The 25927-nt window shown below is 38.5% G+C and overlaps 1 protein-coding gene across 1 annotated transcript in view; it reads left to right on the top strand.

Annotated features, from left to right (window-relative positions):
- Positions 1-25927, top strand: part of ITGA2 (integrin subunit alpha 2) — a 107608-nt gene that overhangs the window by 72523 nt on the left and 9158 nt on the right. Inside the window, exons 12-26 of the mRNA XM_007457199.1 lie at positions 146-291; positions 1897-2040; positions 4288-4491; positions 5681-5817; positions 7215-7354; positions 10649-10800; positions 13211-13321; positions 13903-13985; positions 15862-16003; positions 17357-17449; positions 18427-18503; positions 18590-18673; positions 22031-22133; positions 23622-23732; positions 24710-24814. Coding sequence (XP_007457261.1) covers positions 146-291; positions 1897-2040; positions 4288-4491; positions 5681-5817; positions 7215-7354; positions 10649-10800; positions 13211-13321; positions 13903-13985; positions 15862-16003; positions 17357-17449; positions 18427-18503; positions 18590-18673; positions 22031-22133; positions 23622-23732; positions 24710-24814 — 1832 coding nt within the window. The remainder of the gene's footprint in view (positions 1-145; positions 292-1896; positions 2041-4287; positions 4492-5680; positions 5818-7214; positions 7355-10648; positions 10801-13210; positions 13322-13902; positions 13986-15861; positions 16004-17356; positions 17450-18426; positions 18504-18589; positions 18674-22030; positions 22134-23621; positions 23733-24709; positions 24815-25927) is intronic.

Here is a 25927-nt window from a genome sequence, read left to right as displayed (position 1 = left end):
GGACAGAAGCAGTTTATCTTAGAAAAAGGAGGATGTGCCCTGCGTCACACTAACGAAGAGGACCTCTGATCATCTCTGCTAAATTCACAAGCCTATCTGGCCAAGATATTCAGTACTATCTACTCTGTGACCCCTTCTCTCCTAGGTTACTCTGTGGCTTCAGTTTCTACTGGAAAAAGTGTCCACTTTGTTGCTGGAGCTCCCCGGGCAAATTATACCGGCCAGATAGTGCTGTACAGTGTTAATGAGAGTGGCAATATCACAGTTATTCAGTCTCACAGAGGTGACCAGGTAAATGCCATCATTTAAGAAGATGAAATTAATTTCAGGGACAACAGGACAGGTGGGGAGTTAGTAGAAATGGAAACTAACATTTATTGAGTGCCTATCCTGTAGCTGGCTCTGTAATCTGTGTTTACTTGAATATTCCTTAAATCTTCACAACAGTACTGAGATCTACCATCCCCTTTTGACAGGTTACTGAGGGTTTAACTACCTTTCTAAGGCCACATAGCTTTCATGGGGTGAAGCTGTCATTAAAGCCCAGTGATGACAGGCACCTAACCAGTGCTTTGTAGGCAAGCCCCTACAAGGAGCCAAGGACCTGGAGGAGAAATAAGAAGAAGGGAGCAGGATAGCATTATAAAGACTGAACTACGACATCTGGGCTTGTCGAGGTGTCCTGTGGCTTTGACATTTCTAAAAGTAAAACAACTCCCTGCTCTGCCACTTTCTTCTGATGTGTGACGGTTTGGTAGTCAGAACCTGTGACGCCGCCCAGTCATGGCCCACGAGAGCAAAGGCCAGCTGATGGATTCCTATATCCTTGCCAAGTACTTTTGACTCATGGACTTAGCACATATTTGAAATGAGCATCACTGAACTCTAACAGCCAACAGAAGATGTTCTTCCTTAAATCAGAGAAACCGACTATCCACAGATTTCCCTTCTCTGGGATTAAATCTGATCCACTGTCTCTATGGGCTTTCCAGGAGTAAGAAGATCTGAGTCTTTGACTTCCTTGACCACAAACCAGCTGTGGTCACATACTTTTCCCTCCTCTTTCATATTTTAAAGAAGGGTGCTTTTATTTTGAGAAAAGTAATGCAAGTGTTATGGAAGGAATCGTTTCTGATTCATTTCTGAATCCTCAAGAGGCATTCACGTAGGCATACGTTGAAGCTTGGTTGGATGGAGTGATGATCATTCAGATTCCCAGCCTCTCATTTCCTTTTATCGGCAGCTAGTTCTCCAGCCCAGTCTATCTGGGAACTACTCTACTGTCCCAGATCATGCCATGGACACTTACATCGCTCGTGCTTTCCCACTCCACTCCACCTAGCAGCTTCCTTGCCATCTTCTAAGATGCAATTCAAATAATACTTAATCTTTCTAAGCCTTTCTGACTCCTGTGCACTCTGATCACACGGCATTTGCTGCTTGCCTCTATTATCATATATTTTACCACGGAAGCACAATTATTTGCTCCGCCTCCCTCTTCCCCTCCTGCCTTTGTGTACAACATCTCACAAAGTTTCTAAGTGTTTCTTAAATGTGGTCGTTTACCCACCAGCATCAGAAGCACCTGGAGTGCTTACTTAAAATACTGTTTTCTTGATCACCCCATGGACATGGTATCAGAATCTCTGGAAATGGGTCTCAGGAATCTGTATTTTACAGATACTTTTTTGGTGATTTTTGTGCACCCTAAGGTCTAAGAACCAAATGTTAGATTGTGATACAACCGGAGAGAAGGGGCTATGTTATCCATCTTTAGGTACCTAGCACCTTACAGGCAATGAATGCTCAATTTTTGCTTGTTGAATGAGTAAACAGAAGTTCAGCGTAATACTAGGAGTATAGGAATCCTAAGGCTGATATGCTTTATTACTCCAGATTGGCTCCTATTTTGGTAGTGTGCTGTGTGCAGTCGATGTGGACAAAGACACCATTACAGATGTGCTCTTGGTAGGTGCGCCAATGTACATGAATGACCTAAAGAAAGAGGAAGGAAGAGTCTACCTGTTTACTATCACAAAGGTAAAAAAAAAAAAATTATTAAACTGACTTCGTTTGATTTGCTTTAGTATTGGTAGATAAAAGTTAATTTGCATTCTTGCAGAATTAAGAAAATTTATTATTGAATGATAATTTTCATATAGAGTATGGTTTATTTATTGATAAATTGATTTATTTTGGGCTGCGTTGGTTGCTGCTCACGGGCTTTCTCTAGTTGCGGCGAGCGGGGGCTACTCTTTGTTGTGGTGCACGGGCTTCTCATTACGGTGGCTTCTCTTGTTGTGGAGCATGGGCTCTAGGTGTGTGGCTCACAGGCTGTACAGCACAGGCTCAGTAGTTGTGGCGCACGGGCCTGGTTGCTCCAAGGCTTGTGGGATCTTCCCGGGCCAGGGATCGAACCTGTGTCCCTACATTGGCAGGCGGATTCTTAATTGCTGAGCCACCAGGGAAGTCCTAGAGTATGGTTTATATTTCATCATTTTGAGGATGTCACCATTAAGTTATAGTGTTAAAAATCACATTGATAATCATAACTTAGAGCTTAACGTATAGTGCCCTGCCGTTTTCCACGAGGTCTTTGAATACATATTCTCTTTACAAATAAAGTCATTATAAATGCACATTGTTTTTTGAAATACACACACACACACACACGCACGCACGCACACACAAACATCTGTGCATTTCCCAAGTATCTCATTCAATTATTCTTCTTTGCTATAAAGGTATATCAATAACAGGGCAAAGCTACCTTGTTAATATTTTACAGTGGTAAGTACAAATTTTACCAGGCACTTTAGAAACCTCCATATATTCCTGGATGCTTTCTACAGTAGTTTGTCAGGAAATTCCATTGCTTAGTGTAACATTTAGGTATATATCCAAGTCTTGGAAATTCCAGTTCTTGTACATAAAACTAAGCATACTCTAACATGGAAAAGCCCAGTTTTTCCAACTTGCAGACTGAACTCTCTAAATCCATGCACATAAGTATAGAGAACTTAGTGAAACCTGAAAGAAAACCAAAATTAAAGGCACAGGTTGACACAGAAAATTAGATGACCAGATACAGAAAGGTTGGAAAAAGAGAAGCTAATATTAATATAGTAAATATTATCTGTTGTGATAGTTTGTCCTACCTTATTTATTTAAATTAATGTAAGAGTTAGCCCTTTATCAGAAGCAGTTAAAACAATTTTAAAGCATATAATGGATGTGCAATTGAATATTTAATAAGGGAAGTTTGGAAATTTAACAAATCCCCAGTTTCTTAAATGTTTCTTGCTAGTCAGTCTGAATTATCATTAATTGTTGAAGGTGAGAAGATCTTCCAGTATTTTACCAGACTCAGCAACAAATTGATTTCCATAAGGTTATTATAGAGGAGAAGGAATCAACACTGACCCAGTTTCATGGGTGAGAAGCATTGCTTTCTTATGAAGTCATGAAATATTTCCATTCTTGATTTCAAAATCTGAAGGAAAAAAACCACACGACTGTGTCTTTCACAAGAAAATGTCTTTTCTTTGGCAGAATTATTCAGTGTGTCTTATAACAATCTCATTTTTCACTTTCTATGCCATTATAATTACGCCTCTGTTGTTCAGTAGTTTTTAAATAAAGGACTAAATTAAGATACTGTGTTTTATTTTGTCTCTACCTTAATTTTATTGAAGAGATTAGTAGATTTTTTACCAGAAAATTTTTAAATCAAAAAATTTGGAAACAGATGAGTGAGGATTCTAATATTAAGGGGGAAAAAAAGACAAAGAAATGGACACTTTTATGTAGGTTGTGCAGCCACAGTAAAGAGAATTGCTTCCTTTCACCTTGGTTTATTAGCGGATTGATTGCCTATGACCTTACTTGCTAAAAAAATTTTTTGTATGTCTCATCATAAATAGAGAATTTGGAATTCTAGGTTTAAAATCCTATCCATTTTTAACAGTTTGCAAATTGGTTTGGGCATCATTTGCTGTGAATTTTAATTATAAAAATTGTAAGCTTTTCTCTTTTTTTAATTGAAGTATAGTTGATTTACAATATGTCATGTTAGTTTCAGTTCAGCACAGTGATTCAGTTACACATATATAAACAGATATAGATATATTCTTTTTCAGATGCTTTTCCCTTTTAGGTTATTACAAAATATTGAGTATAATTCCCTGTGCCATACAGTAGGTCCTTGTTGGTTATCTATTTTATATATAGTAGTGTGTATATGTTAACGTAAGGTTTGCTTTAATTGTCCCCTTTCCCCTTTGCAAGGGCGTTTTGAATTGGCACCAATTTCTGGAAGGCCCCGAGGGTGTTGAAAATGCTCGGTTTGGTTCAGCCATTGCAGCTCTTTCAGACATCAATATGGATGGCTTTAATGATGTGATCGTTGGCTCACCTTTGGAAAATCAGAACTCTGGAGCTGTGTACATCTACAATGGCCATGAGGGCACCATTCGCCTGAGGTATTCCCAGGTAATCCAGTTTCGTGGTGATTGTTTACATGTGAGTATCATAACTTTAGAGCTAGAGAGTATCATGCGGACCATCCAATCCACCCCTCTTGTTTTATAACTTCATTCACTCATTCATCAGATGCTTCGTGAACCTCTACTGTGTGTCAAGCGCTGATAAGTCTCTGGGAATGCTGTAAAGTACTGGACAGACAAAATTGTGCTCTTTGTAGATCTTCCATTCTTGTGGAGGAGACAGGGGAAAAAATGAGATGAATAAGATAAAATAATCCAGATAATAATAAATGATAAGGAATTTTAAAAAACTAAAATAGGGAATAAATTTTCAGGGCTGGGAGATATCAGGTATTTGAGTGGGTGACCAAGAAAGCCTCACTGAGAAGGCAGCTTTTGAATAAAGACCTGAAGGAAATGAGCTAGGAGAAGAATCAGGACCCAAACTTGCATCAGCTCCTTCCCAGTCCACTGATCTTTCACTGCTTTGTTATTTTATGGGAGAGATTCATGCTATTTCTTTGATGAAAATGTGGCTGCAAGAATGATAATCGGATCAGATAAGATGTGATTGAAAAATCAATGAAATTCTGTGGAGAATAAAACAACCTGGGAAACGGCCATGTAAAGAACATACCAGATACCGTATGCTAACACATATATATGGAATCTAAAGAAATGGTTCTGAAGAACCTAGGGGCAGGACAGGCACAAAGACACAGAAGTAGAGAATGGACTTGAGGACACGGGGAGGGGGAAGGGTAAGCTGGGACGAAGTGAGAGAGTGGCATGGACATATATACACTACCAAATGTAAAATAGATAGCTAGTGGGAAGCCCCAGCCACATAGCACAGGGAGATCAGCTCAGTGCTTTGTGACCACCTAGAGGGGTGGAATAGGGAGCGTGGGAGGGAGACGCAAGAGGGAAGGGATATGGGGATATATGGGTACGTATAGCTGATTCACTTTGTTAAAAAGCACAAACACACACAACATTGTAAAGCAATTATACTCCAATAAAGATGTTAAAAATAAGTAAATAAATAAATAAATTTTAAAAGTATGATTATTCCTGTAATAAATCTAAAGTATAAAATTTAAAAAAAAAAGAACATACCAGGGCAATGTAGATGCTGCCTTTTTTCTGTTTCAGTCGTCATGCACTATAATTTCATCTCAAACTTGCTCTTTTAGAAAATCTTGGGGTCTGATGGAGCCTTTAGGAGCCACCTCCAGTACTTTGGGAGATCCCTGGATGGCTATGGAGATTTAAATGGGGATTCCATCACTGATGTGTCTGTTGGTGCCTTTGGACAGGTCATTCAGCTCTGGTGAGTCAGTGAGAGCCAGACACAAATTAGCTAAGGAACAAATGGGCTGCTAAGTAGAGCAGATTGCTGTGCCAGTATTATTGAAATGTCACATGTGTTATATAAGACTCTAAGACATTTATATGTCATAGTTTGCATAGAGGAAGGAATATGTTTTTCCTGGTGGGAGGAAAAAAAATATTTGCTTAACATTAGAATCAAGTTTCTCTTCTCTATATAGTGAGCAGAAAAAGTACATTGAAAAGACAAAGGTCTTGAAATGGTATTCAGGATATTTCTGATTATCATCTTCCAAATAGACTTACCTCAGCTTTCAGAAAAGAATTCTCATGAGAATGCTCTAAAAATACTGAACACTGAGACCACACAAGTAAAGTGCAACTTCTCATGTGGTTAAAAGGTATCTTTTACAATTATTGGTCATAAACAAGAAGCTATTATTTAGGTTTAGCTGACCTCTCGTTGACCTCAGGAGGAGGTGAAGAGCATGTGGGGAACAATAAGGGATTCAAGGGCCATGTGAGTCAAGGACAAAAATAAATATATTGGGCTGGCGAAGGACTAGAATCAAAAAGAAATAGAGACTTTGATCAAGAGTCCCCAAGAAAATATAGTTCAGTTATCCATTCATGTCTGCTGAAAAATGTGTTTTAAATGTCCAAATACATCAAGAACAGAAAAACAAAATTACCTATTGAGTAAATTACATTGAGTTCAATGAAGCTATTAACAGTATCTCACTTGTGCTTTTAAAGGATGAAGTGCATTGTTTTCAGTGCAGCATTGGTTTTTTTTGGCTGCGCTGTGCGCGGCATGTGGGATCTTAGTTCCCCAACCAGGGATCGAACCCCTGCCCCCTGCAGTGGAAGTACAGACTCTTAACCACTGGACCACCAGGGAAGTTCCTTAGTGCATCATTTTAATGAAAACTTCATGTGGAAAAAATAAAACTCAAGGATAATATTTAAGACTTTGAAAAAAAGAAAATATATTTACTGAATAAAATCAGTTAAAATCAGTTAAAAGTAGCATTAAAATAATACAAGGTATGATTACACATAATTATATGGCTCATTTGTAAACAATTTTGTAAGAAATCATACCTTTCAGTGAACATCATCCTATAGCCACCTTGGTTGGCCTCATGCTTGGTAGGCTATACACTTACTATATTATGACATTCCCTTTTTAGATAGTCCATGGTGGCCAAACTTTTTTCTTTGAAGGTGAATTTGATTCTTCTAAAAAGTCAAGACACATGGAGTCAAATCAATTTATTGAGGGGATCAGTTAAGCTAGATTAATGCCGTTTTGTGGTCACATTACTATAAGGTGCTAAGACTGGTTTTTCTGGGTAACTTCCTGAGAATAATTTTTTTAACATTTATGTCTTTCAGGTCACAGAGTATTGCTGATGTATCTGTAGTTGCTTCATTCACACCAGAAAAAATCACTTTGCTCAACAAGAACGCTGAGATAAACCTTAAACTCTGTTTCAGCGCCAAGTTTAGACCTGCTAAGCAAAACAATCAAGTGGGTGAGTAAACCTGAAATAATCTATACAACAGATAGTTTTGCTTATAGAGTTTTAGTCCTGAACATAACCCATACTTTGGATTTGGAAACCAAAAGAAATAAAGGTCTTGCAGACATTTGAATTGCCACATATTTGAGGTGCCTGAGAATGGTTAATTTGGCGTGGAAAGTTTGTTTAGACCTTCGACCGTCATCTCTAGAACGTAACATTCTGCTGCTGAAGGTCATAATTTCAGTGACATAATCACTGGCTCTCCCAATCTGTCCTTTAAGTCTCTCGTACCCACACCTTCCTAACTGAAAACCATGGGCACGCACAGATTGCACTGAGCTCAAGCCCGTATTAAATGAGTACACTGTATGTTGGCTTTGCCATGATCTCGATAGAGTGTGTTCAGTACAAGGATCAAATATTCCTATTCTTAAAAATTTAATAAGCATGAAATAATGAGAAAGCATAAAACAATATATAATTTGTGCCCAGTGTTTTACATTTTCTGAATAATCCAAAGAAGTGAGTGAAAGTCTGAAGCATGTCCTATCAGCAGGGGAGAGTAGGGAAGGCTGTGTGCAGATGTCAGCAGAAGCTGTTGTTCTCTCTCCCTGGATGGGTCCAGTCATCTGCCAGGGCCTGGCTGAGGTCCCACAAGCTCTCTGATGTCTTTCTAACCACTGCATCTCACCTCTATCTCTCCTGCTCCAGTTGTCTCAGCTCCCTCAATACGTAGCCATTGATTTAGCACTTGATCAACACTACCTTCTTTCATTTGCTACTGTTTCATGGGCCCTAATCCCCCTCCATCAGATTTTGGCTCTAAAATTTAGAAACCCGTAGTTCCTACAGCTATTTCATTAGGTGGTGAACAAATAAACTAGCTTAAAGGGTAAAAACATAAGAGGTAGGTTATTTGTCATGATTCATACCAAGAAATAAATAGCTTACGAACACAAAAAGTTAGATTCACATCTTGGCACGCTTTCCATATTTCCTACTTTTCATATTCATCTGGCATTTTTCCTTTCACGTGTTCAAACACTGACCGAACTCTGAGTTGCACATCTCACAGACCTGCCTTGTGGCACGTCCATCTCAGTAGCCACGATAGCTGAGTCAAAAACCATTACTGTATAAACATAAAGTGGCTAGATGGAACGTAGAGCATGGTGATTTTCATTAACAATACTGTATTGTATATTTGAAAGTTGCTGAGAGAGTTTAAAAGTTCTCGCCACACACAAAAAAATTGTAACTTTTTGAAGTGATGGGTATGTTAACTCACTTTATTGTGGTAATTATTTTGCAATATATAAAATCGCTATGTTGTATACCTTAAACTTACACAATGTTATATGTCAGTGATATTTCAGTGAATCTGGGGGAATAAAACATTAAATATCAAAGATTAATTTGGAAAATCTATTAGTTGGCAGAAATGACTGGTAGGTCACCTCTCCTGGCCCTGAAGCATGGATTTGTCTCATGTATCTTCCTCCCAATTTTTTGCTTGCTTGTTTTTTGTGTGTGTGTGTGTGGTACGCGGGCCTCTCACTGTTGCGGCCTCTCCCGTTGCGGAGCACAGGCTCCGGACGCGCAGGCTCAGCGGCCATGGCTCACGGGCCCAGCCGCTCCGCGGCATGTGGGATCCCCCCGGACCGGGGCACGAACCCGCGTCCCCTGCATCGGCAGGCGGACTCTCAACCACTGCGCCACCAGGGAAGCCCTTCCTCCCAATTTTTGACTGTACTTCAACTCTTCTGTTGCCACACACTCAAAAAGGGCATATTCTGCTTTGAGAATTACATTCCCTTCCACTCACTGTCTAGGGTCTCCTGCTATTGGGCATCTTTCCCTTTGAATCCTTCTTCTTAGTGCCTTAGGTCCACACAGTCACGATCAGTTGTCACTTAATTACCTGGCAATAATAGTATGTAAGACAGGAATCCCAACTCTGTGACTTTGCAAAGTGAATTTATAAAGCATATGGCTTCTATTATTTATTGCATCAGGTGCACACTCCAGTTTAAAGTTAATAACATAAAAAGGATTATTATATTGCCTATGTGACTATGTATCATTTTTACCAAGCTGTTGGAAAAAAATAAAACAGTATAATTAACACACCTACTAACTTTGTCCTAGCCACAATCACTTCCCCAGCATAACTTTTCCTTTGCTTTATTTTCACCATTTATTTTTAGTTCTTGATTCCTTTGTATTTTATCTTTGTTAACCTCATTAAGTCATGGGAGCAAGAAAAATTATACATCACTTCTAACAGATATTTGAAAGGTAACACATAGAATGCTTTTGGAAGTATATTCAACCTTTAAAATATTGGAAGTAATAAGAGTAATCCCAAATAAGGCAGTTGATGCTATTAATAGTATGAGATCTTCTCTGTCAGTTTTGGACATGTAGCCAGCAGACTTTATTGAAGGTTCTGATAGTTTGGACATTGGCTACTGACATCAATTTTTATCACATTTCTCATTTCCATTTCCCTAGGTTAGTATTATTATCTCTGTTTTATAGATGAGGAAATGGAGGTTCAAAGGGGTTAGACAAATTGCCTAAAGCTCGTAAATGGTGGGATTAGGATTCAAAGCATCCGTCTGATTCAAAACTTGTTACTGCAATGTTACCTGCCTTTCCCCAAGTAAGCATCTAGAATATGCCAGGCACGATACATGTCCCCTTAGAGTATCTAACTTAATCCTCAAATAACAGTGAATCCTCAAAACTGCATAGAAACAGCAGGAACATGGGATCTGATTTCAAAATTACCCAAACTTTATTTCTGACCATGCCCTAGCTGTATGAACTGGGGTGAATTATTTTGAAAAATAGGATAATATTCTGCTCATAATCTGAAAAATAGGATAATAATATCCACGTTCCAGGTTTATTGTAAAACTTGTATAAGATAGGCACTCAACAGTTCCTTTCCTTTTCATGTCACCACTTTATGGACAATGAAACCAGTATTTGAGGAAGTAATTTGACCAACTTCATTCAGTAGATTTCCTGGGGGCGAATCTACTTTTCCTTCCACTGCATCAAGCCATGTTTCTTTGAATCACATTTCTTTGCATCCACAGTCACGTATTGACACATCATACCAGAGCTAGAATTACAAATATCATAGGCCATCCATGGTTCACAGTCCATCAATAGAAAGACTGGTTTTTGTTTTCTTGAAGTCAAAGACTTTACCCAGTAAGACACGATAAAACGGGGATGCTTTTTCCTTAGAAGTTTATTTGTAATAACATTTCTTTATGACTTTTATTATAGCCATTGTATATAACATCACAATTGATGCAGACCAGTATTCACCCAGAGTAACCTCCAGGGGATTATTTAAAGAAAATAATGAAAGGTGCTTGCAGAAGACCATGATAGTAAATCAAGCACAGAGTTGCTCTGAGTACATCATCCACATACAGGTAAGGCCTCAGAGTCATCCCTTTCATCTCATTTCTTCTTAAAGACTAATGAATGGCGAAAGCCTAAAATGGAAGCTTATGAGTTAGATAAATGCTTGTTCTTCTAGTTAATGCTTTTCTTACCTATGAACAGGAGTGTATTTCCTTTATACTAGTGTATACAGTCACATTCTATTATTGTGTAAGTTAGTTGCATTAAATTTTATTTGGGATTGCAAGTAAAAGGGCTGAAAATAAGATTCTTAAAGAAATCAAGGACAGTGCTTTCTTAAATGTTTAACAGGAAGAACTTTTAGTTGACAATAAATTTTATTTTGACATTTTCACATGAGAAGAAATTTTATTTATTTTTAAACGACTGAAAAGGACAATTGTAATTGTCCTTTCCATTATTGGATTAAATTGATATAGGTGAAGGACGGTAGATTATGAGGTAAAAATTATTGGCTATAATCTTATGCCATAATTACTACAGTTCACATGGATTTTGAAACTCTCCCAAGTAGGAAAAGTGCTTCTCAGGAGAAAACTAAAAGGAAATCTATTTTATAAATTACATGAATATTTCCCCCTAGAAACCATGTAATGGTATTTGAAAGTGTAAGTTACTCAGGAAACTTTTTTTTTTTTTTTTTTTTTTTTTTTTTTTGGGGTACGGGGGCCTCCCACTGTTGTGGCCTCTCCCGTTGCGGAGCACAGGCTCCAGACGCGCAGGCTCAGCGGCCATGGCTCACGGGCCCAGCCGCTCTGCGGCATGTGGGATCTTCCCAGACCGGGGCACGAACCTGCGTCCCCTGCATCGGCAGGCGGACCCCCAACCACTGCACCACCAGGGAAGCCCTAGGAGACTTTTATAAAATGGATATTCTGGAACCCCACCACCAGAAATTTGGGTTTGAAGGTCCAAGGAATGCGTAGGTCTAAGGGGCGTCCCCAAATACTTCTGTTGTAGATGGATGGTACAGAGATAACATCTCAAGAAATGCTAAGTATAAGAGTTGGAAAAACAAAGTTAATGGTCGGATGGACTAGAATCAGTTGAGTTATTTATATTCAAGTTGAAGGTTTCTTCTTTGTGAAGGCCTGGACTTCTTTGTTGTTGTTAATGTGCCAATTATACAGCTTCTTTAAAGGAATAAAAGCCAGATTCCATTTTCTCTTACCCTTGTGCTAAGTGGTGGATCAAATTAAATGTGTAATCCATTGTGGGGGAATGAAGACAGCCAGGCTGTGGTGTATGTATGTATGTGTGTATATAGATATATCTCCTGTTCTCTGATATGTATATTTGTGAAGTTTTTACGAGGTGTGTGTTATTGTGGTCAGCTAAGACCACAGGTGTTCCAGGTAACACACCACATTTGCTATCAATACCAAAGTCCATCCTATGTGCGAACCCTGCAGCCAGCCGAGGACACATTTCCTTGTAGTCAGGAAGCCATCGTAATGGTCAGGCCCCTCCAAAAGGGCTCAAGAAAGGAGTAAGTCCTGCCTGTGAACGAACTAAGAGATAATAAAGATACCACTTCTAGGAAAATGCAGACTTCATTTTTTGTGCTTACCATTGTACAGACATTGTTCTTTCTTAAAGAAGAATGCTAGATGGCATTTACAACCCTGTTTTAGCATTATTTTCATTTTTCAATAGACAGGAAACCTCAAAAACCGGAAGCGGCCCAGGCCTCCTGGAACACTGCAAATCCTCCACTGTTTTTACTAAAGGCAAAGAGGAAATGTACTTGTAGCTGGACGGTGTTGGTTTTAATGTCTGTAGAGTGATACGTGCATCATCTTCTATGTGCAAAGAGCAGTTCAGCCACTAACAGTCAGCTAGGCCAGAAGTTGGGGAGCTTGGTTTGAAGTGTGGGAAACACTTTTATCTGGTTTTGTAGACTAAAGTTAGGTTCTAAGGAAGGGAGTCCCCTTGTCCATTCCTGACAGCCAACCCTGGGCACTTCTTTCCCTTGTAGGTCCTAATATTCTCTTCCAGAGACTTGGTCAGGACACCTAAGGACTCCATAAGTCTTGGCAATAGGAATTGGAAGACCATGGCCGACAGCCCTAGAGCTTGGTACTGAGAGAGGTGTCTTCTGAGCATTTAAAACTGGGCATCTCATCTAAATATTGATAATTACTTATGTATAAATAATGAGATTACTGATGAGCTTAACTAAGAATTACTGCTTCAAATTTTTACTGAGCCCAGGTTTTTAAGTCTCTTAGAAGTGGAGAGGCTAAGAGCAGACTTAGAACAGAAGTGAAGAAGCAAGACCCTTGAAAATTCAAAACAGAGCTATTCTGCATGATTGAGAGTAGACTGTGTCCTTAATCATGAACACATTTGTGGTTGTTTTCTTGTTTTGAAGCTGCCATGCCCTAATCAACTGACTCTGTGCATGTGTGTGTTTAGGAGCCCTCTGATGTTGTCAGCTCTCTGGATCTGTGTGTGAACATCAGTCTGGAAAACCCTGGCACTAACCCTGCCCTCGAAGCCTACTCTGAGACAGTCAAGGTCTTCAGTGTAAGTGTGGTTTGCCCTTGTTGGAATTCAGACTAGCTGACAAAGTTTCACAGTCACTGCCTTAGTGTTTGAAGGATAACTTAGGACATAGCCTTTAAGTTGTTAATTTTCTAATTGAAATACAGTTACTTATATGTAAAGATTACAAGCACGTAATTTCCATGAAGGCAGGGATTTTTGTTTTCCTTGTTCCCAGCACCTTGAGCAGTGTTTGGCCTACCACAGGTGCTCAATAAATGTTTGTTGAAGAAATAAATAACAATAAAGTGAACACCTTGTGCTCACCACCCACTTAAAAAAAAATAAAATGGTACCAATACCTCTGAAATTCTCTGTATCACTCCCCACCCCATCATACCCACTTTTATCTTGTTCCCCCAAAGCAAATCATCATCTTGAATTTTGCATTTATCAATGCTTTTCTTTCTGATGTTGCTAAACATGTATGTATTCCTAAAACACTGTTTCGTTCTGCATGGTTTTGAACTTTATGTAAATGGAGTAATACTATATGTGTTCTTCCACAATTTGCTTTCTTAACTCAAGAGCAAATTTCCGGGATTATTTTTCCTTTTTTGTAGATCCCTTTCTATAAAGATTGTGGTGATGATGGAGTTTGCATCTCTGATCTAGTTCTAGATGTTCAACAGCTGCCAGCAGCTCAGTAAGTTTTCCTTTAAAGTTCAGTGAAAACTGTAGAAATAAAAGACACATTAGATTACTTCATTTGGGTGAATGTTTATAGAGATTTTTTTCTATAACAGAAACATCTATAACTCTTAAAAACCTTTAAAATCTAAATTTCAAAGTACCTAGGAATAAACGTAACCAAGGAGGTGAAAGACCTATACTCTGAAAACTATAAAACATTGGTGAAGGAATCTGAAAATGATCCAAAGAAATGGAAAGATATCCTGTGCTCTTGGATTGGAAGAATTAATTTTGTTAAAATGTCCATACTGCCCGAAGCAAACTACAGATTTAATTCAATCTCTATCAAAATGCCCATGACATTTTTCACAGAACTAGAACAAATAATTCTAAAATTTATATGGAACTACAGAAGACCCCAAATTGTCAAAGCAATCTTGAGAAAAAAAACAAAGTTAGAAGTGTCTTCAGACTATCCTACAAAGCTACAGTAACTAAAAGAGCATGGTACTGGCACAAAAATACATATATAGATCATTGGAACATAATAGAGAGTCCTGAAATAAACCCATGTATTTATGATCAATTAGTCTATGACACAGGCAAGAATATACAATGGAGAAAAGACAATCCCTTCAATAAGTGGTGCTGAGAAGGCTGGACAGCTACATGTAAAAGAATAAAATTAGAACATTTTCTCACATCATATACAAAAATAAACACAAAATGGAGTAAGGACCTGAAACCATAAAACTCCTAGAAGAGTACATAGGCAGAACACTCTTTGACATAAATTGTAGCAGTATTTTTTCTGTCTCTGTCTCCTAAGACAAAAGAAATAAAAGCAAAAATAAATAAATGGGATCTAATTAAATTTAAGGGCTTATGCACAGCAAAGGAAACCACTGACAAAACAAAAAGACAACCCACTGAATGGGAGAAAATATTTGTAAATGATATGACCAATAAGGGGTTAATATCCAAACTATATAAACAACTCATACAACTCAACAAACCAAAAAACTGGGGCTTCCCTGACGGTGCAGTGGTTGAGAGTCCGCCTGCCGATGCAGGGGACACGGGTTCATGCCCCGGTCTGGGGGGATCCCACATACCGTGGAGTGGCTGGGCCCGTGGAATATTACTCAGCCGTAAAAAGGATAAAATTCTGCCACTTGCAATAAACACAGATGGACCTAGAGCATATTATGCTTCATGAAATAAGTCAGAGAAAGGCAAATACTTTATGTTCTAACTTATATAGAGAATCTAAAAAATAAAACAAACGTATATAGCAAGACAGAAATAGACTCACAGTTAAAAATAATAAACTAGTGGTTACCAGTGGGCAGAGTGAAGGAGGAAGGGGAAAGACAGAGGTAGGGGATTAAGCGATACAAACTACCATATATAAAATAGATAAGTAATAAGCATATATTGTACAGCACAGCAAAATATAGCTATTATTTTGTAATAACTTTAAATGGAGTATAATCTCTGAAAAGATTGAATTGCTATGTTGTACACCTCAAACTAATATAATATTGTAAATCAACTATACGTCAATAAAAAAATTAAATAAAAACATAAATTTCAATTTCTCTCATCCATATAGAAGTAAAACACTAAGAAATATAAAACCACTTGTATTTGGATGGTGCTTTTTTCTGCAATGTAATTAAAAGCAACAAAAAAAATCCAGTAGCATTTAGTCATTCATTGTCAATATTATTTTACTATGAAGATAATTTATTATTAAGCAATTTTCTCAGTCTTCTAAATAGTAAATCTAAAGAGGTTTTTTTTTTTTAATGAGTAAAGTATTTGAATACTAGCTTTTTAAAAAGAAACTGTAATGACTTTCTTTTTCTCCTTTTTACTTTTAACAGACAACAGCCCTTCATTGTCAGCAACCAAAACAAAAGGTTAACATTTTCGGTAACACTGAAAAACAAAAAGGAAAGTGCATACAACAGTGGGATTGTTGTTGATTTTTCAGAAAATCTGTTTTTTGCTTCCTGGTCCATGCCGGTATGTGAAGGCACCCTGTGTTAACTGATCTGTTTCCTACTTGTTGTCAATTACCGTCTCCCTTATACTCAAATCTCCATGTCCTCTGTGTTTTCTGAAGAAACACCTTAACCCTGAGCATGATCAATCCTGACTTGTGGCTCCCAACTAGTTAAACCACTTGGGAACATAGCCTGGCTGTGTATCTAGACCAATTCTGCTTCACAGCTTGGGCCAGTTTTCCTTTGCCCTGACACTTGGCAGTAGTAGCCAGACTCTACCATAAACTCTCCTCAAGCCATCTGTGTGATGAGGCTTCCTCGGTGCCGCACAGATGCTGGGAGCTGCACTTGCTCTGAGAAATTAGAGTCCCACAGCTCAGCCAGAGCTTAGTAACCACAGGTCTTGCTGCTGCCAAGATGCCGCATTCCAATGAGGTCAGTTAATCATGTTGACTTGATCGCTATAGCAGGAACACACTTGCCCATGAATGTCCCTCTGGTCCCTCCTCTGCCACCAAGCAGTGAAAAGGAGAGAAGGAAAAAGCTGAGATTTTCCAAATTCACTACTTGATGAAAGGATTAAAAAATGGTTTCATCCCGTTTAAAGTCAATGTGAACTTAATAGGTTCAGTGTTCTAAACCTCTTCTGACTTCAGTGTTTAAATTTCTTGTGCCAAATGACAACTTATTTTAAAGAGAAAAAAACCTGAGGAAAACTAAAATGATTCTTTAAATTATTTAAGGTATAAACAAAAACTGTATTTTATTTGTCTTTCTCTTGAAACTACAACTTTGAAAATATACTGAGAGAAAAGTATACTGAGAGAAATATACTGAGAGAAAAGACAGCATTTCTAAAGAGTGGATTAAAGTTATTTTGTGCTTCTGAAATATAAGAAATATGATTTATTTCTGGGTAAAATTCCAGTATTTGATCTCTCCTTTGTCTTGCTGGGTGCCCTGCTTAGCAATAAAAAATAGTACGTTAGGGGCTTCCCTGGTGGCGCAGTGGTTGAGAGTCCGCCTGCCGACGCAGGGGACACGGGTTCGTGCCCCGGTCCGGGAAGATCCCACATGCCATGGAGCGGCTAGGCCTGTGAGCCATGGCTGCTGAGCCTGCACGTCCGGAGCCTGTGCTCCGCAACAGGAGAGGCCACAACAGTGAGAGGCCTGCGTACCACAAAAAAAAAAAAAAAAAATAGTATGTTAGCCACTTGGACAATTCATACAAAATTTTCAAGTCTTGGTGTGAACCAACCTTTCTGCTGGAATTTCCAGGTGGTTTATGCATCCTTCAGCACGTATGTGCGTGCGCATGCACACATACACACATTGCATACTAATTGATCATTGTTTCCTTGGTCTCATTCAGGTTGATGGGACAGAAGTGACATGCCAGATTGCTTCATCTCAGAAGTCTGTTACCTGCAATGTGGGCTACCCTGCTTTAAAAAGGGAACAACAGGTACACCTTGCATTTTATCTTTAAATCCATGCTGGCCCCTCCTTGCCATCAGTGTTAACCAATGAACCATCTTTATTAGGTATCGTCATTTGACAGGCACCACAAAATAATTGCCTGCATGTGTTTTTTTAATTTTTTTTTTATACAGCAGGTTCTTATTAGTTACCTATTTTATACACATCAGTATATATATGTTCATCCCAATCTCCCAATTCATCCCACCACCACTGCCCTGCCACTTCCCCCCCTTGGTGTCCATACGTTTGTTCTCTACATCTGTGTCTCAGTTTCTGCCCTGCAAACCGGTTCATCTGTACCATTTTTCTAGGTTCCACATATATGTGTTAATATACAGTATTTGTTCTTCTTTCTGACTTACTTCACTCTGTATGACAGTCTCTGTGTCCATCCACATCTCTACAAATGACCCAATTTCGTTCCTTTTTATGGCTGAGTAATATTCCGTTGTATATATGTACCACATCTTCTTTATCCATTTGACTATCAATGTTGCCTGCATATTTAGAGGAAGTTTTTAAATATCTGCATGTTTTCTTTAAGTTACTAATAAAAGTGGGATTTTCCCCTGTGCAGTTCATTCCCAAAGGCACATACGATACAGAAAGTTCTTTATTTCTGAACACATTGACCAACACTGGTCAAAGTGCTTTACAGAGTCATGGATATCATTTTTAACCCCTGGTAAGCAAATTTTACATCAGCACAAAGCCTTCAAATTCAGATAAGTGTAAGTGCCTGTGATGTGTTGTATGTATATGTCAGGTGAATCCAGTTCTATTCTGAAGGTAAGGCAAGGTGGACAAATACATAGATATTCTACAAATTATAAAGCTTAACGTTTATAAAATTCAGAATCAAATGGGAGTGAGTTTACTTTTATGGGACACTTTTTTTTTTTCATGTTGGTCCCGGAGCACAAAGCATCATAGATTGATGAATTTTCATTTTGTGTATAGGTGACTTTCACTATTAACTTCGACTTCAATCTTCAAAACCTTCAGAATCAGGCCTCTGTCAGTTTCCAAGCCTTAAGGTAAAACATGATGAAGTCATGAATTAATGATGGGTGGCTCTTCTAATATTTCTCTGTCAGTAATTTCCTCATGTTCCTTTCAATAGTGAAAGCTACGAGGAAAACAAGGCAGATAATTCAGTCAACTTCAAACTCTCTCTGCTGTATGATGCCGAAATTCACATAACAAGGTAGGTGAAACAGTGGGCAGCCTGTGACCATGGACATCACTCTGGCTCATTAACATATTTGGTTCATGACTGAACAAGTCCTCTATATGCTCTCTCTTAACTGGGGAATTTGAATTAAAATATTTCCTCCTTGTCAACTAAAACAGAAGTCCAGGGACAAACTGGTTCCTATAGGGGAATCTTGAGGGACTCTTTATGAGAGCAACACCAGAAAGACAAAGGAATAATCCTCTGTCACATGCCAAGGGAAACTCCCCCGCAGGCCCTCGGACAAGCTGTCAAAGCAGAACTCGCAGGGCCCCGAGGAGTTGCCACCACTTCCTTCTCCACGCCTGTGTCCTACGGTCCACATGAGATCTCAAGCAATGTCCACGCTCCTGGACGTTGAAGCCCCAAACACAAATACTGAATCTAGTTACAGAAAATTAGTTTCTGGTTGGAGAATTTCTGACAGAGCAGATTAGGGGTTTCTTCCAACCAGGAGAAAATGAGGCATTTTTCAAAAGAGGTCACCCAGAAGGACATGAGTTATTCCGTTTTCTTGCCCGCCCAAAGCAAGTAAACCTGAGAGCACCAGGCAAAATGGTACTAGTTGATACCAGTTATCTTGAATTGTTCAGAGAGACATGTGTCTTGAGAGGTGAATAACATATAGACACCACAGGTGCTAATAGGATCACCTTCAAGAAGGGAAATGGGTTCATGGGCACAGACACATTGGGGCACAGCTATGCAGGTACACAGGCTGCAGGTGACACCCATTTCCAAGCCTGGAAACCAGAGTTCTCTACCTGATGAAACACTAAGGCAGCTTCGCAGCACAGATCAGTGACCCCTGGAAAACACGCAGCAGTGTGTCCCCAAGGAGCCACGCTTCAAAGTGTCCGGTGACCGCAGGTTTCTCTAACATCACTCCAGCCCCTAAAGCATGGAATATGTAGATCATCCAACAGATCCCTGAGCAAAAACAAAAAAGGAAAATATGTCATTATGTCTAGAGCTAGAGACACATGAGCAAAGATGAAAAGAACGCTTCCTTATCGAGTGAGTTGCAAACAGCAAAAGCAGAAACAAAGTATAGCTCAACTCATCCATTCCTGAAAAATTTTTCAGTAACTGCAGATTTCAAAGGGCCCTCAGCTGCTAAAATAAGTAACTGAAAACAGATGCAGCCAAAGAGATTGATAGCACCACATTACCTGATTTTTTTTCTTCCTACCTTTAATGCTTCTTTCTCATCCTAAATGCTTTTTGTTAATATACCCTTTTTCTAATTCCATTCTCCCACCATGGCCAATTTTTTCAGATATTTTAAGATGAAATAAATACAATACTGAAGTGGGACTTCACGTTTACTAACATCTTAGCTATGTATTTTTTGTGATGGTAAATTGGATTCTCAGACATTCTCATATTCTTTTAAGTATATCATGCAGTTAAAAAAAGTATGGAGAATTATAAAGAATAAAGCTAAAGTGGCTCCTAATCCTACCTCTCAGATAATTTCCCTTAATGTCTTTTGTAAAAAAAGATATTAAATGTACATGGATAGAAAATCCAAACATTACTGAAACGTACACAACAAAAAGTGAAATCATCCCTCGGCATCTCCTCTGGTCATTTTGTAGATGACTAACTTGACTGTTTTCAGAATACCTTCCAGATACAGGGTTTATTTATCTACCAGGATAAATACACATCACACACACACACACACACAGAGTTTACATCATACACATACACACACACACACACACACACAGAGTTTACTTTTTTGAAAAAAAGTCCTACCCAATTATTGAGTATATCCCTTAGGAATCACTTTGATACTGTATAAGTGTGTAATTATTTTGTGCAAATATGATGGATGGAAATAGATGACAGTAGAATTACTTCTAAAACAAGATCCGCCTGAGTATAGCTAACTGCTAATATAAATATATTGATCAATACTTAAGTAACTGAAGGAACACTTAAGTAACATGGAAAAATACTGGATCTCTTTAAAATGCAAAAACAGAGCATATTAATCAATTTAAAAACTGGCCATACTTAGGGGCTCGCACAAAGGTCTTCTGGAAGGCAAAGGGAATAATTCATGGACATACAGCCAGACTTTCTGTTTTATTTTCTTTTATTGTAATTAATTTTTATTGGGGTCAGGCTTTCTGTTTTAAATCCTAGTCCGTTTTCCCATTTTCCATGTAAGGCTGACAAATCATTGTTTCCTCTCATAGACATAACCTTGACAAATACTACATCTATTTAAGTCCCTATGGCATATTTTCCTTTTGAGAATTTGGGAAAAAATTCTAAGGCATAAAAAAAGAAAAAGGCAAGATTTTCAGTAAAGAAACCAAACAACTCTATCTCAGAAAATATCCAGTCCAATTTTTTTTTTAGGAAATAGAATCAACATCCTGTAGTTAGGATAAATTGTCTGTTGGAAATAAATATTGCTTCTCAGACTCCCATCCCTGCCATATACCCTCCACCCCTCAATGAAGCTACCCTAGTTGAAATCCATCCTCAGATTCCCAGAAATGAGTGAAGAGAGGGAATGGTATTCAGTTACCTTCCAGTCTGAGTGGTCCTGTGGGGTTCCCTCTGGCCTGGTCATCACCTCACTTGCAAACCCTACTCAGCAGCCCCAAGCAAAGAAGTCCAATTAGGCCAGTGCCTCTAGGCCTAGTCTAATAAAACTCCTGGGTCAGCCACCTTAGAGATGGTCTGTATGGTCAGTGGTGGAAACAGACTGACCAACCCCAATTCAGACCAAAGTGTCAGAGCTGGTTTGGAACTACGGAATAATAGGGAGAAGGAATAATAAATAAAATGTATACCCCGTTTCACAGGCATCCAGTGATGAGTAGTGTAGGAGCTAATGCCCAATATCTTATCATGGTATTTCAGCCATCATACCAAGTGGAAAATCCTCTGCCTTATAAATCCATTCATCCAATCAATAAGGACCAAGTGTCCACTATATTAACACGCCTGTCAATATATCTTGACATACCTGTCAAGATATAATATCTTGAGAAGAGTTTCACTACAAATTCTTAATACATTTGTACTTATTTTAGAAACTTTACAACTGATACACATATAACACAAAGAATCTCAGCAGAGTGATCATTAAGGGATATGTTTTGAAAGGAACTTGTTTTAGCTTTAGAAATGTATAACTGGATCATAAGTCCATAATAAGCATTTGTTTTCATTTAATGTTTTGTACCTAAATGTAAACTCTTTCACTTGTAAAATAAGCTAGAAGATATTTAGATAAAAGAAATATTGAACTTCAAGAACAGTAGCATAACTAAAATATTCGGCTTTACAAACATCATCCAACAGATCTACCAACATAAATTTTTATGAAGTCTCCTCGGATGGGAATATTCCTTCTATTGTGAACAATTTTGAAGATATTGGTCCAAAATTCATCTTCTTCATTAAGGTTGGTAAACCTGACATTAGAATGGAAAATCAAGAGAAAGGGGGAAAAAAATGAGGGCAGGAGGAGAAAAAGAAAGTAAAAAGAAGTTGAAATATACCAGTGGTTCCCAAACTTGAGCACACATTAGAATCACCTGGAGTCTTGTTAAAACACATGTCACTGGGCTCCATCTCCAGTGTTTCTGATTCAAAAGGCCTGGGGTGGACCTAACAATGTGCAGTTCTAACAAGTTCCCAGGTGACGCTGATGCTTCTGGTCCGGGTGCCATACTTTGAGAACTACTAAGGTAGACCACTGATAAGTAAACAGGTGGGCTTTGTACATAGTTATGTGTCCCGGGTAAGAGATAATTGATGTGTTTTGAAAGCAAATTGTTGCACATTAATCAACAGAGCAGTAATATAATGATATTATTATGGACAAAAGTCTCTGAAATATAATCAGTATGCCAATTTATCCTTGGAAACCACTTCTATTTGAGAAGCTCACCATTTGTATACAAATATTTATTTTGTACAGTCATGCTAAGTAGTATATAAAAATATTTTAAAATCAGTTTCTGTTGGCTATTAGTAAAGTACAAAGTACAAATTTAAAGTTTGTTTTCAGTTATATAAAGAGAAATGAATTTATGAGAGAATGATATTTTATAATAACATTGCATAAACTTTGGAAAATAAAAAGGGAAGAATCCATCCACCACCCTTAGTCATTACCATTTTATTTTTGTACATTTCCTATAAGTCTGTCACATGGTTGCAACTCTATAATTCAGTGATTTAAAAAGTTCTTAAAGGAGTCTTGATTTGTGATCCAGATACTGGAATTTATAAAATGTACACGGTATTTGGCAACTACTACTTTAATGAAACATTTACTCAATTAGTAGTATATATTATAATATTCAAAGAACACGTAATAAGTATCAGCCTTTGTATGAAGTGCTTTATGTATGTTAACCCATTTAATTCCCAGATCAGTTATGAGATTGATAGGATTATTATTCCTATGAGTGTTCTTTAAAATGTTTAACAACCAGTTAGGGCATGAGCCCTGGACAACTAGGACAGACTTTCCAACAGTGAGAACAGAGGCTGTATCTGTGCATACCTACTGATATGCCAATTATCTTTAGTTTACAAATGAGAAAACTGAAGCATAAAGAGGTGAAGTACCTTGCCCAGGCCATACTGCTAGTCAGGGGCAGAGTGGGACTTCATGCCCCAGCAGACCAAACCCACAGAGGGTAGGTGTTTTTAATCATCTCCTAAGTCACAAATTATTTACCCGTTAAAATTGCAGATGTTGAGATTCTTCCAAGAGGTAAAACACAGTGAGCCAAAGAGTGACCATAAAGTAATGACTCACTTTCATATGGATTCACTCTTACCACTTAATAGTTGCCCTTCAGCAACACTGAGGTTATTGATCCCATTCCTTCCAACATGTGTATGATGTAGCGGCAATCAATGTTTTCTTACTACATAGGTAACAACAGGAAGTGTTCCAGTCAGCATGGCATCCGTAATCATCCATATCCCTCAATACACCAGAGGCAAGAACCCGTTGATGTACCTGACTGGCGTGCACACGGACCAGGTAAGTGCAGCCAAATTGCCTATAAAAACGTGTGCCCTCCATACGGAAATGTTCCATGAAGTGGGGGTGATCATGTCTGCATCATACAGACAAGAAACTGAAAGGATAACCCCTATGCACCCTGGGTGCCAGGTAACTAGCAGTTAATTTCATATTAGAAGCAGGATATTGTTATAAGAAATGTCTGAGTCTAGGGATGTACAGGTGGCAGAAATTATTAAAACCTCCTTCTGACCAGCTGAAGATCTGACTTTGTCAGAGCCCTGTTTATAGAGAAGTTAGTTGGCTGGGAAGTGAGAAGTTGAGCCCATAGTGGGAGAGTAGTTGGTCTACACAGCTGCAGTCAGTAGCTGGTCTTCAAGCTGCCAGCCTGGACTTTCAACTGGTAGTTGCCTACCCTGGTTGCTCATTTAATCACCTGGGTCGCTTTTTAAATACGTGATGCCCAGACCTACCCCAGGCAATTAAATCAGAATCTCCAGGGCTAAGGCTCTAGCACCAGTGTTTTTCTTTAAAAGCCCTCTGGGTATTTCTCTAAAAGCCCTCCGGCTACAGGGATGCTGTAGCCAAACCCCTGACAGTGGCTCAGCCATGGTCTAGCACTTAGCTAATGCTACAGCAGTGTTACTTCTGTGCTGTTTATAGGTGACTACAGGAAAGCAAAATCCTAAACTGTTCCACAGGAAAAAAACCCTGAATTAAATAAATCACTCACAGGCAACTGTTATTACAAATTAGTGTCATCACATGTGGGCTGCAAGAACCAGCGCCATGCCATCGAGTCACGTCAGGAGGATCTGAATACTTCAGGGTTTACATTAGTGATGAACAGAAGTGTGGCCAGGTCAGCACAGTGAAGAGAATCCTGGGAGCCCCTCCCCTGCCCCAACATGTGACAATAGGATTTCCTAACAAGTCAAAAATAACATTGTAAACCATCTTGCTTCCTAAGACTGATTTGATGTCCTTCTTTGTAGGCTGGTGACATCAGTTGCAAAGCCGAAATAAATCCACTGAAAATAGGACAAACATCTTCTTCTATATCTTTCAAGAGTGAAAATTTCCGTCATGTAAAAGAATTGGTGAGGACAGATTATGGGGTGAAAACTTCCATTAGTGATTCATTGTTTGTTTTACCTGGAAATTGAGGCACTTCTTTTTTCCTGCCACCTCAGGTGGTAGAACTTTCCTATTTTGCCTTTGATGATCTGTGTGAATCAAGAAAATACATGCTGAAATCTAGGTTATTGGAATTATTTATGCCATTATTATAAAATACATGTTCCAAATTTCATATTAAAAGGACTCCCTGTCAAACTGGTTTTGTGTTGTGCACATTGGAAACGTTGCAAAGAGCTGAGCGGGAGCTGGGCATGTGTGGGAGGTGAAGCCCCCCTCACCTCCTCCACATAATCACTGACGTCTTTTATTGAGCTGTTAAATTTGACTCTCTGACCACCCTTCTCTGTTTTCAATATTTTCTCATCTCCTGCTCGAGACTTCTGCCACTTTTTTGGGAAAGACACTTGTCTAGCATCTAGCATGGCGCTTGGCACATATGAAGTATTCAAATAAGCAAACATTTAGTAAACAGTAAAACCCAAACCAACCTTAGTTCTCCCCTATGAACAACATTGAAATTCTCCCGTTTTTCTTTTATTGCAATTATTTTATTTCATGAAGGATGGGAAAACAGAATGAACAGTTTCTTATTTAAGTAACTGTAGTGTAATTACAGTGTAAATGTGGTCTAAATCTGAACAGAGGTATGTAAAACTGCTCAGGAGAAACTCATCTCAGGGTATGAGTTATACCTTCTCAGCATTTTCCTTATTTTTGTGAAAATGTTTTGATTTTGTAAAAAAGGCAACTTCTGTGAACAAGATAGAGGAAACATAAGACGAAAAACAAAGAAACTAAAGTTCTCCAGAAATCTAACAGCTGACCACTTAACATTCAATGAACATTCTTCCTTACCTCTAATCATTAACCTACATATAAGCACATGTACACTGTTACATAAATGGACCAAACTACTTTTTTCATTGGCCGATATGTCACAGATCTTTTAATAGGCTTTATTCTTAGAGCAATTTTAGGTTCACAGCAAAATTGAGTTTAAATTACAGAAATTTCCCATATACCTCTTGCCCCACTTACCCACAGCCTCCTACACTATGAACCAGCACCCCCCC

This window comes from Lipotes vexillifer, unplaced genomic scaffold (assembly GCF_000442215.2).
Source record: "Lipotes vexillifer unplaced genomic scaffold, Lipotes_vexillifer_v1.1 scaffold208, whole genome shotgun sequence".
Lineage (NCBI taxonomy): Eukaryota > Metazoa > Chordata > Mammalia > Artiodactyla > Lipotidae > Lipotes > Lipotes vexillifer.
Note: the sequence above shows the minus strand (reverse complement) of the source record. Positions and strands in the feature narration are given on the sequence as shown.